Below are 17,930 nucleotides of genomic sequence, written 5' to 3'. Positions count from 1 at the left end.
AGTAAATCTGAGTATCATCTGCATATGAATGAAAAGAAATATTAAATTTTCTAAAAATGGAACCTAAGGGGAGCATGTAAATGGAAAACAACAGAGGTCCAAGAATGGATCCTTGAGGTACTCCACATGTGAGGGGAGCTGAGGAGGAAGTAAATTCTCCGATATTTACAGAGAAACTCCTATCTGACAGATAAGACCTGAACCTTTTGAAAATCTAAGGTCTTTTGAAAATTTCGGCTTACATAAAACACGGTATTATTAAAAACAGATCATCATGTCAGCTAAAAAGGAACTCAATTCTCCCTTAGTTACGCTACACTTCGCGGCGCAGGTCATGATCGTGGTGGGCGGAACTACAGTGAAAACGTTCAACTCAAAAGTAACAGTTTCAACAAAATAAGCTATCGTTTGCATCAGCTGCTTTAACTGCGAGCTGTTTTTAGAGCTTACACTAAATACTTTATTCTTCATTTGCTTTTTCTCAAAGTTTCGTTTGCACTTCCGAGTGGATTAGAGGCCCAGTAGCACGTTAGCACTACTATCTCGTGTCGAGGGCATTAAAAGGGGCTGCTGAAAACACGAAACAAACATTAAAACTCACAGAAGAACTCGGCCACCATCTCCGCGCTTCCTTTAAGTGTAATTCCCTTCAACGTGCTGGTCATTTTCACAACTGTTCTTGTTGAATTTTCTTTTAAAGAACCTTTTGTGTTGGTTGTGTTTTTCTTCAACTACCCGCCGCCAAGTTTGAATTATCAGCTGTCACATGCGCATGCGCGAAAGAGTTCTTCCTCTTCTTGATTTTTTATTGGCGGTTGGCAAGAAACGAAGTATGCATTACCGCCATCTATTGGTATGGAGTGTGATTCATGTGGATTTAATTTATAATATCTATATGCAGTATATACCTAAATATATACAGCTATAAATACACACACACGCACACACACACATATATTTATACACACTTCTATATAGATCTATATATCTATATACCCATACATGTCTATCTATTTATCTATATCTATAAACATACATACACACATTCATAGACACTTATAACTACTATATATAATCAAATTCGGTGAAACAATTTAGTTTTCTTTAAAAATCTAATAATGATATGCTTGCTTTGCGAAGGATTTCATCTTCCGGCTGACGTCTTATGCAGCATTTACAACTCCCTGACACTAGAGGGCAGTGTATAACCATTTAACGCCTTTCTCTGGACTTAAGCAGAAGAACAATATAAAATGGTTAATTTTCAGCGTAAACCACCTTAAATACATATTTTAAAATTGTCTAAAAATTGATCCAGCATCTGAAACGCCTTATTCCATGAGTGTGTTTTGTCCTTTGCTTGTTTTGAATGGAACAATACAGTGAAACTGCAGCAGCATTCAGTTTCTAATAATCACAAACAAGATGCACTTTCAGAGGTGCTTTTACCTCTAAAAAAATGGTGAAATGGTGGGGACACTAAATACTTGACTCTTTTCTGTTCTTTTCTATTGACATCGTGACAGAAACACACCAAAGTACGTATGTGTCAGAATCAGAGGATGAGAACAGAGTGTGTTGCAACCGGCCATAGGAGGGCGCACTTACAGCTTCCAGATGTGATAACCTTGAGAGATATTCTCACTCTGCCCAATGATCATCCAGTACACCTGCCAAAGAAGCTGGCTTCAGTCAGCTTAGCACAATCAAAAAGAGATGAATGTACAGCTATGAGTAAAGCTGCTAAGAAAAAAAGACAACAAACACCGGGAAGCAAAACACACATGGGTCACTGCCTGTCAGCAGTGACTCAGGTTTTGCAGTTTATGCCAAAGGGAGTTTATAATTGGCCACCTAAGTGAGAATGACTTAACTTAACTCTGCATGCTTTCACTGAAATGCACAAGAGAGCCTTACATGCTAAAGATGCTAGAAAATATCAGTGAATTATTTGTCATATTTGCAGCAGACAATGACAAAATCACAGCAAGTGAAGCTTCATATGTTGAGATGTGACGCTCACAAATGATCCGAATCTTTTAACCGGCAATGTGGGAGACCTGGGTTTGAGTCCTCAAATCTCCACTCGTTTCCTTTAACAGTCAGTCATGGATATAATTAACAACACAGGTTATATATATTTTTTTTTTTATTCTTTGCCTTATATCAAAAGTCAGTGCTGCTGTAACACAAACATTTGCTGCAAGTGATTAATAAAGAAACTAAAACATACTTTACATATACATCACTGTTTTATGTGTTGGAATACACATCCTAAGTGATAAAATATTCTAAATGACTTTACCACAAATCGTTAGACATACAGCATTGTGATCAAGTAAAGGCTTTTGGTTTTAATGCAATTTTCTGCAATCTACTAAATGTTTGATGGAATATGAACATTAAAATCAAACCAGTTTAACTGTGTGTCAGTGAATGTAAGGTAATGAGAACCTCTATAGACATTCTGGTAGTAAATGAATAGTTTTGCACACATAGTTGAAGGTTTTTTATTTTTCTGACTTTTTATGCACAAAATAAAATTCATGCAGTTTCCCTTAGAATAATGCATATTATCTGCAACTGTGCATGCCAAAGATTTAAGCAAAGATCATATGTGATCTGTTAGAGCTCAGAGTATGAGTTGAGGATGGCTTCCAACTACTATCACACCAAATTTCAGCTCAATATCTAAAAATGACTGCGTTCCAGCCCTTTCTATGTTCGCTCATTTTCATTAGTTGTGTTAAACCATCTTAGATTTGGGTGACTCCAAAACCTGACAGTTAACATAATAGAGACCATACTATTTATTTTAACAATAATAGTAACCATAATTAGTCACCATACTAAATCCCAACACAGCATTCAAAAGCAAAAGAAAAATGCCCGCATATAGCTGTATGAGCTTTGTGAGAAGTGCAAAAAGAACCAAGACAAAAAGCAAAACCGATGTCGCTGCCAGCGGACTTCCACAGCAAATACACACCAGCATCCTCCATTCCCCAACCGCCAAGCCAATGAGAGGCAGATGAAAATGCAGACCAAAAGGCAAGCTTCAAACAAACAGCCACTGCCTGATCTCCAAAACCACAAGTGGCAGAAGATCTAGGCAGCCACACATTCAAAATTCTAAGCCCCCAAAGTACTCCAGACAGGAAACATGACAAGCCAAAAACACCACCCACCCTTAGTCCTGACAAAAACAGCTCACGCCAAAACACAATCATGAAAGCCCAGACACAGATCTCCTGCATCAATTGTGAACCTACAGTAAAAGAAAACTGGAAGCCCCACAGCAGTGAGAGACACACCAGGCGAATAAAGGCAAAAACATCTGATGATCATGTACCAAAAGTGGTACATACCAAAAAGAGCTGCAGTATCACGGACAATCTACCTGCCAAGATTCAAGAATCCCAGACAACTCAATAACCAGACTACATGATACCCACCCCCAGCTGAGCACCCTGGGAAAAAGTCTGCAAAAGACAAAAAACTCAAACAGTGACCATGCAAAAACTGAAAATGACACTGAAATGCCAAGCCACACACACAAACTTACCCCCACACAACTCGTCCAAACCTGGAATGAGTCCCAACATGGGCCACCCTGCTAAAATCCCATCAAACCCCATTGATTTGTCATTTAGAGGCAATGTAATGCATTATGGATATTAACATTGAGTAAACATGAAAGAATCTGTTCAGATTTCAGAGCTCAGTCTTCTTTCTTTTCCCTTCCTTCTGGAAGACTTTTCTGTTAGGCACCTGTCTCCACTTCAGGGTGACTCCACTCACATCTTTCTCCTTCAGTCTGTCATGGAGCTGAAAGACAAAGAAGCCAAGAAGAGCCGCAAAGAGACATAGAATTTATTATGAAAATCATATGAAGCAGTACTTTATTCTCTGAAAATTAATTCTGATTTGGACTGTAATCAGTGTGCACAGAAAAGGAACCATTACTTACTTTTTTCAAGGTGTTCTCTTTCAATACAGGGTTATTCAGATCTAGAGAGTCATCTGTCCTCAATCTTAGCTTCACTACCTGTTTCATTACTCTTTCTAAATTAAGAAAAAATATAAAAAACATACTTTTAGTGACTTCTGTGATAATCTTTATACATATATTTAAATAAATGTACATGAAGCTGATTCTGGATGATTCTGAGATATTCCCAGACCAGAAGGGATATGCAATACATTTGAGTTCTTTATCCTATTTAAAATCAAAAAAACTTTAGCTTATTTTTTAGACGGTGAAGATACGTTGACCCTACTCTAAACATCATATGAATGACAGATCCTGGCCACATGCTTTGATGATAACTCATCTCATCCACTGGTATCTGCAATCTGTCATAATCCAAATCTCATGACCAGAGTTGAGAGATGGATCACAGATAGAGCCCCATTCTTAATCACCAAGAACAAGAACAGCGCCTTCATTGGTGCAGACTCAACCATACTGAACCATGGAACAGATTTTAATGCAACTTCCACTTTATCTTGGTTCACCACTTCCGACTGCCAGATCTCCCTCAAGAGTACAAGGCAATGGTGAGGAGGAACAGAGCCATACTGATTAAAATGGTGTTCAAGCTAATTTCACTGAGGACTGCAATCCAACTCTATTGGGGGCGTTCCTGCTCAAAAATCAGCCTAGTAAAGATATAACACAAACATGCTAAACACACAGCTATCAGCTAGTTCACGTATTGCACAAACCCTTCATGTATCACCTTTGAACATGGTCAGGCACAGAGGAAACATCTGGCAGAAGGATTCCAGATTGAATCACTTGATGAAAATCTTATAATCCCCCTCCAACCTCTCACTGAGTGTCAGAAGATTCCAAATAAATGACTGGAGTTTCCAACGCCAAGTGCAGTACGACATCAGCCTCATCTCAGTAACCCAGCTTTTCTTATCCACTGCGCCTGATTCTCTGCTCCCTCCTTCCTCCCTTACTTCTTGCTTAGCAGAAATAAAGTCCTGGTTCACATCCAACTTCCTTAAATTAAACGGTGATAAAACTGAGTTTATACTTGTTGGCACTAAATCAACTCTCTCCAAAGTCAAGAACTTTTCTCTTACCATTGACGGTTCTGTGGTTTCTCCAACCTCGCAGATTAAAAGTCTAGGTGTCCTCTTGGACAGCCCTCTGTCTTTCAACTCTCATATTAATAATATTACCCGATCGGCATATTTCCACCTTCGTAATATCAATCGACTTCGTTCATCTCTTTCCTTGCATTCTGCTTCCATCCTGGTCCACAGTCTGGTCATCTCTCGACTGGATTACTGTAATTCTCTTCTCGTCGGTCTGCCTCTCAAATCAATCTGTAAACTTCAACTGGTTCAGAACTCTGCTGCCCGCATTGTCACTGAATCGGCTTCTTTTCATCACATTACTCCAGTTCTGCAGCAACTTCACTGGCTTCCTGTCTCATTTAGAATTCAATTTAAAATTCTGTTGTACACATTCAAGGCAATTCATAACCTCACCCCTCCTTATCTGTCCGATCTTCTACACATTACCACTTATTCACGTTCCCTTCGTTCTTCTGCTTCTATCCAACTCAGCATGCCCTTTGTCTGTCTCAGCACTATGGGGAAAAGAGCCTTCTGTCACTCTGCTCCCCAACTCTGGAATGCTCTTCCTCCTGACATCCGTAACATTGACTCTCTTCTCCTCTTCAAAACTCAACTGAAAACTCATCTGTTTAAGCTAGCTTTTTCACTTTAAGGTTTATTTGTCATTTTTATGTGGTGTTTTTTTTCTTTTTTTTGTTCCTTCATATATTTTATTGTGGTTTTTATTCATGTTGTAAAGTGTCCTTGGGTGTTTTGAAAGGCGCTGTCAAAAAAAATGCATTATTATTATTGCCAAACACATTCCTAAACTTGACCCACACTTAGAAATCCACCTGTAACTCAAAAGCGATATCCTTAGGGCACACGAGGTCAATGGTCAGGTCAGTGCCTCTTTCTAGACTTAGAATGGGTCATGATAGGAGAGGTGTGCCTGGGTAATGTGCATAAACCAAAAGTGAACACATATAAGACGCATGTATTGGATAGTCATCACCAATCAATTGCTGAGTTCTCCATAAGCTTTAGTCATGTTAAAGAGACAAAAAAAATAAATAAAATTGAACAAGTCAAGCACGACAACTGAAAATATGCCGAGACACAAAGTATTTAACCAAACAGAAAATAACAACAAGCTTGTTTCATTGCTAGAAGACACGATCTTCTTAAACGTAATGGACACAAACCCTAAAACCCTAACCCTAAAGCAACAACAATAAAGTTTCATGCCATTTTACTTTACATGGCTGAATAAATGTATCAAAACAAATTTGATCCATTCTATTCTTGGCTGTTTTATGTTAACTGGTAAACTTACCATGAGGGAGGCTGTAACAGAAAAATGGTAATCTTGTTTCACAGGAAAAAAAATTCCATTTTCCTGATTTCTTAATAGACGTAACACCACATATGACTCTCCTTGTGCCGATGACATTTTTACCATTGTCCCAGTTGTTGAAGAGGAAGTTGCTCCCATCGGACCAATAAAAATTTGGATCTCTAAACAAGCCAATCCATGTTGAATCAACTAACAAACTCTGTATTCTTTGGTTCTCTACGTCGTTTCTCACAGTGGCCAGGTCTGTGAAGTTCTCCTTGCAGTATTTTTGAGCACTAGGCCAGTCCATTGTTGTGTTCACAAGAATAAATTCAGGATTCATCTGTGTTCCTGCAGGTGTGGAGGATATAGAACGGAAATTTGTTCAGTATACTTTATGAATTAAAAAAAAGGAATAAAACAAAAACCTATTTTAACTTTATTTTATATTCTTACCTTTGTAACAAACAAATCGATAACGATTCATACAGAAATAATCCGACCATCTTTGAATGTTTCCAATAAGCACACAGAATTGATCGCTTGCACTAAAGTTTGGTTCAGGAACAGTAGTTTCCCAGTTCCTGTACTCAGCCCCGCTCCCGGTGAACCCATCAGACCACTTCCAGTCAATTTCACTGAACAGACCAATCCAGACCTCAGACCTGTGGCCAGCAGATGAAAGCATGTCAGTAAGTTGGTTTATTTCTTCAGAGTTTCTGATGGTGACCAGGTCTGTGTGTTTCTGTCTGCAGTAGGTCTGAGCTTCAGTCCAGGTCGAAGGTTGATTAATAAAGTGGTACTCACGGAGGAGGCAGGTGGAGAGGATGAACCACTCTGCATGACAAATATAAGTATCTCAAATTTTTAGTGTCAAGTAAAACTAATAATTCATCTTATGCATCTTAAAAATGTTACTTTAACAAAGTACTCTCTTACCTGAGAGAAACAAGAGACCAAACAAGATCCTCTCCATGGTGATGCTGTTCTCTGAACTGCAGGACTCTCTATTCATGTACGCCTTCATGACTATTTGAATAATTCCATGGGCTATTTATTTATCTAAGAAAATCCATCCTCCTCTACTTTGCAAAGCATGGCCTTTTGTTTGATGAACATGTTAAGGGGACTGACACTCTAGAAATGTTTGCATAGTACACCTGTCAATTATTAAAAAAAAAAAGTGTAAACCCGCTTTTACGTTTTCTTTCTAAAACTAGTTTACCGTTATTTCATCAGACTTATTATTTTTGTCTTCATACAGTGGAAATGTTACCACAGCCTAGTTTGCCAGCAACCATTTAAATCAGGAAGGTGAAGGTCAGCGATAACAGAACCGCTCACTGATAAACAGTAATGTGTTACGCATTACTTTACAGTAACATAGGACACAGTTCTATTTTGCCCCCAACTTTGCATATAATCTGGAAGGTTTTTGTTCTGTAACATCCATTTGCACAGTTTAAGCAAGTATTTTTCATCTGAAAAGTGTGCAATCGATTGTGAATTGTTAAAATATAAAGAATTCAAAAAGAAAACATCACTTATTTAATGAATATTGATAAATTTCTGCAGAACAAAAGAGTTAAACAGAACATTTAGTGCTTTTGTAAAGTTCCACTGGGTTGCAAAAGTATTCTCTCTCCCCTTTTGGTAGTTTATCTATGTTGTTGTCTTACAATCTGGAATTTAAATAGATTTTTGTAATGATTATAAGTGACAGAGCTACACAAAATACTCCTGATTAATGAAGCTAGATGGGGAGAACATTTTGTTTTGTTTTTTTCCAAATATAAAACTGCACAGAGTAATAAACCTGTTAAGATAAACAATGTGTTATCTGTTTGTATTACTAATTCATAGTGATGTGTGTGAAATGTATTAATGACTGAGTAAAGGTCTGCAACCTTTCTGACTGGAAGAGCCATTTTTACCATTTCTCCTGTTAAATTAAATTTGTATAGCACCACAAAGTCTAACTGATGCAGTGAAATGAAATAAAACAGTTTATAAAATTTAATTTCCATATAAATATTTTACTGTATGTAAGTTCTGTTTTTAAACATGCATGATTCAGAGTTTATACTTCAAAACTCAATCTTCCTCTCCTTCTGGAAGAGTGGGGAAATTGACACCTCAAACGCTGAAAGACATCCCCTCACGAAAACTGTTCGACAACTACTCGCAACCCAGTGAGATAACTTCTTTATGTTTGTAAATCTTTACATTTGTTACAGATAAATGGGTAGTTGCTTTGACAATCTTGCATTGTAATCCTACCATTCATCATTTCTTTTGATGAGAACAAAAAACTACAATTATTGAGGCACCTTGAGGCAGCCATAATCACATTTCAAACTAAATCCTGACCATTCAATCTCTCAGATCTAAAAGAAACAAAACATTTCCGCTCTACACTGGAGCACAAAACAGTTTTCATTCAAACAAGTCAAGTCAAATTTATTTATATAGCACTTTTCAGCAATAAGGCGATACAAAGTGCTTTACGACGTTTTACACAAAAATACAGAGTCAAACACACACAACAATAATAAGAATATGATCTGAGATAATCTAATTGAAATCTGAGGTAATCTAAATAAAATCATGAATTTAAAAGAAATCATGAAACTTAACATATCTAATATGAAAGCCCACACAACAATTTAAAGTTAAAACTAAACATATCTAAAACATGAGCTAAGATAGCCAAAACACACACAACAATACCTAAAATATGAGCTGGTTTAATCTAAATAAAATCTAATATAATCTAAATGAAAACACACACACAAGATAGACTGAAGATAAACTGAGGAAAACCAAACGAAGATATAATGAAAGCTAATATAAACTGAATTAGGATTTAAAAACCTCAAATGATCAGACACGATAAAAACTAAACTAAAGGTACTGAAAGGCTAACTAAGAGTATCGAAGGCCAGCTAAGAGTTAAATACATTTTAATGAAAGGCCAACTAAAATTGTCAGTTAAAAAAAATTATAAACTATTAAGCAACATAGACAGAGATGTGAAAGAGGGTGCAAGCAAAGATGTTGAGAAAACAAATACTGTGTCAAATAGTCCTCTGTCTGCTATAGTCCTAAAAGTGATAGAAAGTTTTATCAGCCGACCTTGGGAAGGGAGTCGGCACAAACCCACAGGTGTCCTGGGGTGGTGGCTGATGGGCAGAGAGCGTCAAGTTTACATAACATCCAGGAGAATTTTGAGATAGCCAGCCTTCCAAGGCTGACTCAGTGGAGCCAGATTCAGATATCAGAATTGGTTTTAGTTCAGGCTGACGGTAAAATTTAATATCAGCCTTAAAAGTCTTACTGGGACATCTAAATGGTGATCCAAACAGCCAAATTAAAGTGGTCACTTCCCCGGGCCGAGTCAGAAACTTCCCCAAGGTCGATTCCATTTGGCCATCGAGTTCTAAGGTCCTCTCGCCTCTGTTCGCAAAGCTGAGTCTGAGTGTTTTCTGTTCAGCACATTCCTTCACACAGACCAGGCAACCTTGGCCAAACAGCTGCCTGTGTCTTCCGAATTTCACGAAACACCAGTAAACTGCCAATCCCAAAAAAGTAGAAATCCTGTTAAAAATCCAGTTATGTATACATTGTCAATATCCACAACCGACATTTAAAAAAAAACCAACACAATCTTTCACTTGCTCTGTGAAGACAAGGTGTGTCTGCCTGAAGATGTCCTGTCGGGACAGGAGGGCTCTCCTGTGCCCAGCTTTCTCGTGGAGAAAATTTGATCTATTGCATTGAGAGATCCAGATCCAGATCCAGATCCATAAAAAATTAATTTGGAAATTATGCAAAGAGAGGCTCCAAAGAAAGAAAGACAATTAAAAAGCAGATGTGGGGGAGAGGAAACAGAGAAAAGAAAAATACATCCGCCTTCACAGGAAAGCAGGAAAAAACAAACAAAAAAATGGGCAACTGAGCATTTAGCTCAAGATTATAGGAACTAAGTAAACAATTAACTTTACTGCAATGAATGCAATTCAAATAAATATTCAGCTATCAAAATTAACAATGCCGTTTTGCATTAAATCGGTCAAGGGTACAGTCAAGTACTTTTAGTAAGAAAAAAGTCCATAAATTGGAATCTACAGTGATAAAACTCATAAAGCTTGACAATAAAATGGTGTTTATGATCTTTAAAACCTAGTGAGCATGCTAAAAGATGGGTTTGTTTTTTCTTGTATTTGAATTTCTCAGGTGGAAGTGACTCGAGATCCAGAAACATACTATCAAGAGCCAAACTTCCTGCGTACGTTACTGAAGCTATAAATCAGAATTCGGTCTTCTTCTGATTCGTCTCCTTGTGGAAGACATCTCCGTCTGACTGCTCTCTCCACTTCAGGGTGACTCCACTCAGTGTGTTTTCTTTCAGTTTGTTCTGGAACTGAGAGTGGAAAAATAATGAATATTAAAAAGAATATATATATATATATATACATACAGAAAATAAAAGCCAATAAATTCTAGACTTGCTTTTTCTAGAAGATCTGCTTTCAGAACAGGGTTGTTTAGATCCACAGAATCTTCAGTTTTTAATCTCAGCTTTACAACCTGATTTGTTCCTGGTGAAAAGAAAGAAAAACAAAAATACACACATTTAGCCTAGTCTCTATAATATTAAAAACTGACATACACAGTACTGAATGATGACCCTACTATGATGTAAAAGAAATCTGCCAGAAAGTGTCAGGTCTTTGCAAATTATTGGTGAGGCTTTCAGGAACTCAGTGTGGAGAGTTTTGATCATGCACAAAACTCACACAAAGTCATAGTGACTTATCAGCCACCGCTGTGGCAGCATGTTGAGGTCCTGGGTGGAGCGTGAGGGGGTTGTGGTGTCAGGACATCCATGAGATTGGACTGTGGTCTGAGGTCTGCAACTTTTACAACTGCAGGAACCCTTTTTTACCATCTCCTACTAAATACAATGTGTACAGAGCCACAAGATCAACTTGACTTTTAAAATGAGGATAAAATGGGTTATGATGTTTTTGTCTCCATTTCTGCAGACAGTATATACTACAGTTAGTTACATGATGAAAATTTTCTCTTTTCATTTTTTAAATGTTAAGCAGAAAGAAAACAAACTATTTAGTTTTATACTAGAAAATTGCAGTCGTAAAATAAGTTTCCAAATTTAGGGATAAATAACGCATTTTGCTGCATTCGTAATGTCTCAAAAGAAATATTGGTTGGTAATGTTTATAGGTTCTCAAACAACTCAAACATTTATGTCTTTAAAGTGCTTAACGTACTGTACTTCTGTACTCAGGTTTTTATTAGAGGCCAGCCTTTGTTTCTGTTTTTCTCTTTGGACAACTTGTCGTTTGTTAGCCCTAATAACTTTCCGATGTCTTAAAGTCATTTCCAACACCTTTCGAAAACTGTATTCTGTTTTTTCAGCAGTTTGCCTCAATTATGTCGAAATACATTATTTTCTTGAGGATTTTATTCTCACTGTAAATTTTCATAGAGCAGAGGTTTCCAATCATGGAGCCAAGGACTGGTTCAGGGATCGTTTGGTCGGAAATAATCACTTTTTTATGAAAGAATTTTGAATAAATATTTTTATATACATTGGTTTGTGTGGATTTGACTGTAAAATCTAACCACTTTTGTTCACGCCTTTTTCCTGCACTTCACTCACTGTTATTCAAACCTTCTTGCTAACCATAGAAAAAATTATTAAAACAATAATCAAAACCAAAGTTATGCTTCCCCCCACCCCCACTAGTCTATAAGAAAGTTGTCGTGTATGAAACCATTTATGATGTAAAACAGGTTGGGGACTACTGTTACAGAGGAATATTTTACCTACTACCCCTTGTGATTTTGAATTAAGGACTAAACCATAGGGATTCCACTAAATAAAGTTATAGACTAAGTTTAGCAGCAGTTATTCTTAGAATTATTTTCTATTTTCCACTGAAAATCAGTCAGACACTCACCACAACAAGGGCCATAGCAGACAAATGGCAATTTTTCTTCACAAGATTTAAAACTCCACTTTCCAGACCTCTGCACAGATGTAACACTGCATATGACTGCCATCGAGCTGATTGGGTTTAAAACAGAATCCCAGTTGCTGAAGAGGGTGCTGTTTCCGTCAGACCAGTTAAAATATGGCTCTCTAAACAGACCGATCCACAGATAATCTTCTGGAGGCACCAAGCTCTGGGCCATCTCGTTCTCTGTTACATTCTTCACAGTGGCCAGGTCAATGAAGTTCTCCCTGCAGAACGTCTGAGCATTGGACCAGGTCATTGTTTCATTCACAGAAACAAACTCAGGATACAGCTGTGTCCCTGAAATTAAGGGGGGGGATAATGAGAATGAGAATTTCGGATTTTCCTAACTATGTTTCATGTTTAATTTATTATGCTTGGGTTCTTACCATTATTACAGATAAATGAGTAGCTGTATTGGCAATTAGCGTCCCACCATCTACCATTGCTGTCAATGAGCACACAGAACTGATTTGCTGAAGCAAAATCCGGTTCATAACTAGAAGTTTCCCAGTCCCTGAATTCAGCCCCGCTCCCGGTGAACCCATCAGACCAGATCCAGTTGATTTCACTGAACAGACCAATCCAGACCTCAGAGCTGTGATCAGCAGATGAAAGTGTCTTGATAAGTTGGTCCACATCTTCAGTGCTTTTGATGGTGGCCAGATCTGAGTGTTTCTGTCTGCAGTAGGTCTGAGCTTCAGTCCAGGTCAGAGGCTCATTAATAAAGAAGTACTGATGGGAGAGGCAGGTAATGAGGACGATCCACTCTGAACAAAAAAATATGAAAATATCAACAAAATTATAAGACTATGTACTTTTCTTCTATTTTTAAAGCTCAATAGTTGATGCTAGACTTAAGTAAATTAAACACAGACCTGAGAGAATTAAGGCACTCAAGATCCTCCTCATTGTGATGGTTCTCTGAGAAGAGCTGAAGAATACTTTGCCTCACAGGTTTAACTCTCTGAGCAGTTCCTCTTTTTATGCAAAAGGGGGTGCGGTATCTGAATTTATGTAAATAAAGAGAGTGTAAAGGGCTTTACAAACAAATGTTTGGTAGGATTTAGAAAATTGATAAGTTCAGTGAAACAGAACTGCTTTCAAACAGGATTTTAACATTTTATAAAACAGTTTTAAAACTTTAGCATAATTATTTTACTTGCTAAGAAGGTCTTCACATCTGGGTGGAGTTTGCATGTTCTCCCTCTGCACACATGGATTTACGGTTTCCTGCCACCAACCAAAAACATGCATGTTAGGTTATTTGGTAACTCTTAAATTTTCTCTAGGTGTGAATGAGAGTGTGATTGGTTGTTTGTCTCGTTTGTCTCTATGTGTCCCTGCGATAGACTGGAGACCTGTCCAGGGTGTCCCCCGCCTCTCACACAGTGACTGCTGGAGACAGACACCAGCTCCCTGCGACCCAGAATGGAGAAGCGGGTAAAGAAGATGGATGGATTTTACTTGCTATAGAGTTATATTTTGCAGTATTAAAAGAAATGTTTAATATAAATGTATGATCATAAGGAGCCAAAGGTCTGCAGCTGATCAGGGTTGGTTTACAAAACATATCCCAAACCTGGAACAACAATATATTTCTTTTTATCTTTGTGCTGTTCTCCCTTTTTTACTTTTTGGATTTTTATTATGTATTGTGACTGCTTTTGTGTTTTATTTGTTGTACAGCTCTTTGGTCATGTGGTTGTTTAACGTGCTTTAAAAATTAAAGCTAGTATGGTATGGTATGGTATGGTATGGTATGGTATGGTATGGTATGGTATGGTATGCCACCACAACAAAACTTACAAACCAAAACCAAGACCAAGAGGACTCTGATGGAGCTGGCAGCTATTTTGCAGAGATGGGGGTGGTCAGGAAAAAGACATTGATTAAAAACAATAAGAAGGAGTAATAATAAGACATGCCATTTGATATTTGTAAAATGCTGAAGACTTCCCAAACAGGTTATATGGATCAATATCATGGAGATGAAGCTAAAGAGACTTGAAGGAAGGTCAGTAATTTTGTAACTGATTGTACAGTTAAAAACCTGATAAAATGGTTAAGCGTAAAGATATTTTACTTGAGTTTACACACTTTAGATCTGTGACTGTTATATTTTGTCATTTCTGCTTTATGTTTGAATACTTCCAGTTTTGTAATTTATGTTTATTTTATTTCTATTCCATCAACTTGACAGGAGGCGTAGACAAGTAGACTGTATGGATAGATTTGGTACATTTACATGAGGGATTGATAAATGTGCACTGACCCTGGTTGATAAAGAAAGAAATGGAGCAGTGCACACTTTGCATGGTGCTTTGAACAGATGGTTTCCATATAGGTTTCCATATATTTGACATTTAGTGTAAGAAACATTTTCCTAGGTCAGTTGATGAAGCAAGCAAATACTTAAGCTGTCAAAACAATAGAAATGACACCAAAACCACTCAGTGTGGAATAAAAGAAAGCATTTTCCATTCTTAACTAAAATTAACTCATTAAAAAAGATTCAAGACATTCTAAAGAAAAAAGAAGAAAATATTTGACTTTAAACCTTTTTTTTTTAAATCATCCTGACCTGGAAAAGGCCTTGCATGCTTTTATCAGCTCAAGGCTTGACTGCTGCAATGCTTTGTACGTTTGAATCCCTCAATCCTGTATTAGACGCCTTCAGCTTGTACAAAACGCTGCAGCCTGACTCTTAACCAACATTCCCAGACGTGAGGACATCACCTCAGTTTTATTTTCTCTCTAATGGCTTCCAGTATGTTTTAGAATTGATTGTATAAACTTTTATTGTTCACTTTTAAAGCTCTTACCGGTCCTGCCCCACCGTATTTAACTGATCTAGTCGCTTTCTGTGGCTTTGAAAGGACCTTAAGATCAACTAATACATCTTTACTGTTTGTCCCTAAGTCTTTTTTTTAAATAGACGTGTCCTGTCCAGCAGTGAGGCACTCAGAATTGTTGTCTGACTGCCAAGGTGAGGCCCTACAGATTTACTTTCACAAGCAGTGCTTTTGCAGTGGTGCTCCACTTGATATATGTATAAAACTTTATTAGAAATTGTTTTGGGTTTATTTCAAATGTATTGGACATAAAGATGGAAAAGAAAGGAGAAGAAAAAAAGAAATAAAAAAGAGGGGGATAGGTGGGGGAAAGGGTTTAAAGGGAGTGAGGGAGATGAGAGTCAGGCAAACCATAGTGACCATCAACATATATTGTATTTATTTATTCAACAGACTCATGGTCAACAAACAAATATATATATTTATAAATAAATATAATATATATATACACAGACCCGTGCATGGACACAGAAAGCCAAACCCCAAATCTAAAATTCATTTGTTGTCACATTTAAGACAAAACTGCCAAAAAGGTAAAAAGCGGGCAATAATGTTTTGACCTGTGAATGTTCATTTGCCTCTCTGTTAGTAAAATACATCATTTATCAGTGGACAGATTTTTAAAACTCTCAGAAAGTAATTGGATGTACATCTACAACTACAACGTCTGGAGTCGACCCAATTCAAAATGGCCACCCAAGCTAACCACCCTTAGCTAACACATAAATGGCTACAACTTATAACAAACATTAAACTAAAGTTTGATGTGGTAGTAGCTGAGAGTCACTCTCAACACATACACTTAGTGTTGAAACATTGCTCAAGATCTCACAATTAGAGACTTCACACAACATATTGTTTCTAAAAGAGAGTGCAGATGAAAATTAGACTTACTGGATAAATCTGGTACATTTACATGAACTGAAGCACTCATGTTGATGAATGTGCGCCGTCCCTTTTTAAAAAAATAAAGAAATGAAGCAGTGCATGCTTTGCATGCTGCTTTGAACAAATGGTTTCCATATGTCTGGCATTTAGAGAGAGAAACATTTTCCTAGATCAGTTAATGAGGCAAACAAATGCTGTCAAAACAATAGAAATGACACCAAAACAACTCAAATTAGAGGGAATCAGGTTGGATTTAAGAAACAAACTGGATAGCTCAATAGCTGTAAAACTGACTGAGTTATAGACACTTTTCTGTTTACTAAGTTCCATTTGCCGTAGCAGCCATCTTGAATCACATTGTCTCCAAAGGTTAACCAGTTGTACGCTCTGCATTCAGTGGTTAGTTTTCTAAAAATCTATTGAATCAATGAAACACCAAAAGTGAGGTGACTGATTCGACTCTTTGGTGCATTTTATTAGTAAATTTACTTTTCATAATGTTAACACTTTGATATGTGGACAATGATTCCCAGAATGAAGAACCAGCTGTTTATGACTGAATTTACTGCTTTTGCTTTGGAACTGGACTCAACAACATGTATGAATCATTTGGGAGTTTGTGGCTGTTAGGATTGCGGCTGACCACTCGATGTCACTGGTAGGGTCTGTTTTTGAGGACCCAAGAACATTACTAGGCTTTATCCACCCATCTCTAGTAAATACTGAGGCTCAGCTGGAAGAAGAGTCAAAGAAAATATTTTTTACCACAGGTGAAAAACCACAGATACTAGAGTTCACGACCCAGGGAAGAATGATGTCTCATGTACAGGTATCAGCAATCTGTGGGTTGGAGACAGCTGGTGACACAGCAAACACCTCACAGCCTGCTCTCATCACTTGTAAGGTAAGGGGAACAAAAGAAAGGGAAACCTGAGGCAGGTTGGGACTCTGACAATGTGTTCAGCACTGAACCTGCGGGGAGGTTTGAGCCTCTGTCTGCTGGCAGCCTCCCTGGATTGTTGTTCTCCTTCATTTGTGAGGGGCTGGGCAGCATCACTTTCACTAAGGTAAAAAAAGAAAATCACACACACACAGAAAGATTTCCTTGTTTTAAAAGGAAAACATCTAATTGAGGTGTACTTTTAGGAGGTGTGATTTCATGGAGTGCACACATGAGGGCAGCCTTAGGACTCAGCTGATGGGAACTGTATAAGGTTTAACCTTGGAGACTCAAACCATCTGGTTAGAAATGGGGTAGAAGCTAAAATCTGGTGTGGAAGTAGCTGAAAGTCATTCACAACATATATTTCAAGCACTAATTCTGATATTAATACATCTCGATTCAAGATCTGTTTTTAAAACTTTCCCATTAGCTGTTGGAGTCAACTCTCTTTGTTTGTTATCAAAATATTTCATAAATTACTCGACATGTTTGTTTTGTTAATTAAAACTTTTAGTAGTATTCAATGGATGTACGTACATTTACAACTAAATACCTTTTGGAGTCACTCAAATTCAAGATGGCCACCCAACACAAAAATGCAAACTTAAAAACTCTGTCAATTCTACATACTGAGTTCTGAGCTAAAACCTGATGTGGTAGTGGCTGAGAGTCATTCACAACACATAATGTGAGCGTGACATCTATTTATGCGTTTATCTCCTAATTTTGCATAGTTTTATTTTCAAGGTTTTTCAAGCTTTGACCAAAGCAGCCACATCTTTGCCATT

General features: G+C 37.5%; 2 protein-coding genes across 2 annotated transcripts in view; both read right to left on the bottom strand.

The window, feature by feature from the left end:
- mad2l1 (MAD2 mitotic arrest deficient-like 1 (yeast)) overlaps positions 1 to 777 on the bottom strand; it is a 6,482-nt gene extending 5,705 nt beyond the window's left edge. Inside the window, exon 1 of the mRNA XM_017430339.3 lies at positions 602 to 777. Within this exon, the coding sequence (XP_017285828.1) occupies positions 602 to 665 (64 nt within the window). The 5' untranslated portion in view covers positions 666 to 777. The remainder of the gene's footprint in view (positions 1 to 601) is intronic.
- Positions 778 to 3,714: 2,937 nt separating this feature from the next.
- On the bottom strand, positions 3,715 to 13,390 carry LOC112451053 (macrophage mannose receptor 1). The gene is made up of 5 exons (XM_037976739.1): positions 13,335 to 13,390; positions 12,846 to 13,226; positions 12,400 to 12,756; positions 6,666 to 6,763; positions 3,715 to 3,828 (listed from the first exon to the last, which is right to left on the bottom strand). The coding sequence occupies exons 1-5, from the start codon at positions 13,366 to 13,368 to the stop codon at positions 3,715 to 3,717; spliced, it is 984 nt and encodes a 327-aa protein (XP_037832667.1). The 5' UTR covers positions 13,369 to 13,390.
- Between the last annotated feature and the right edge of the window lie 4,540 nt (positions 13,391 to 17,930).

Source organism: Kryptolebias marmoratus, linkage group LG7 (assembly GCF_001649575.2).
Source record: "Kryptolebias marmoratus isolate JLee-2015 linkage group LG7, ASM164957v2, whole genome shotgun sequence".
Classification (NCBI taxonomy): domain Eukaryota; kingdom Metazoa; phylum Chordata; class Actinopteri; order Cyprinodontiformes; family Rivulidae; genus Kryptolebias; species Kryptolebias marmoratus.
This window is presented reverse-complemented; position numbering and strand designations above follow the sequence as displayed.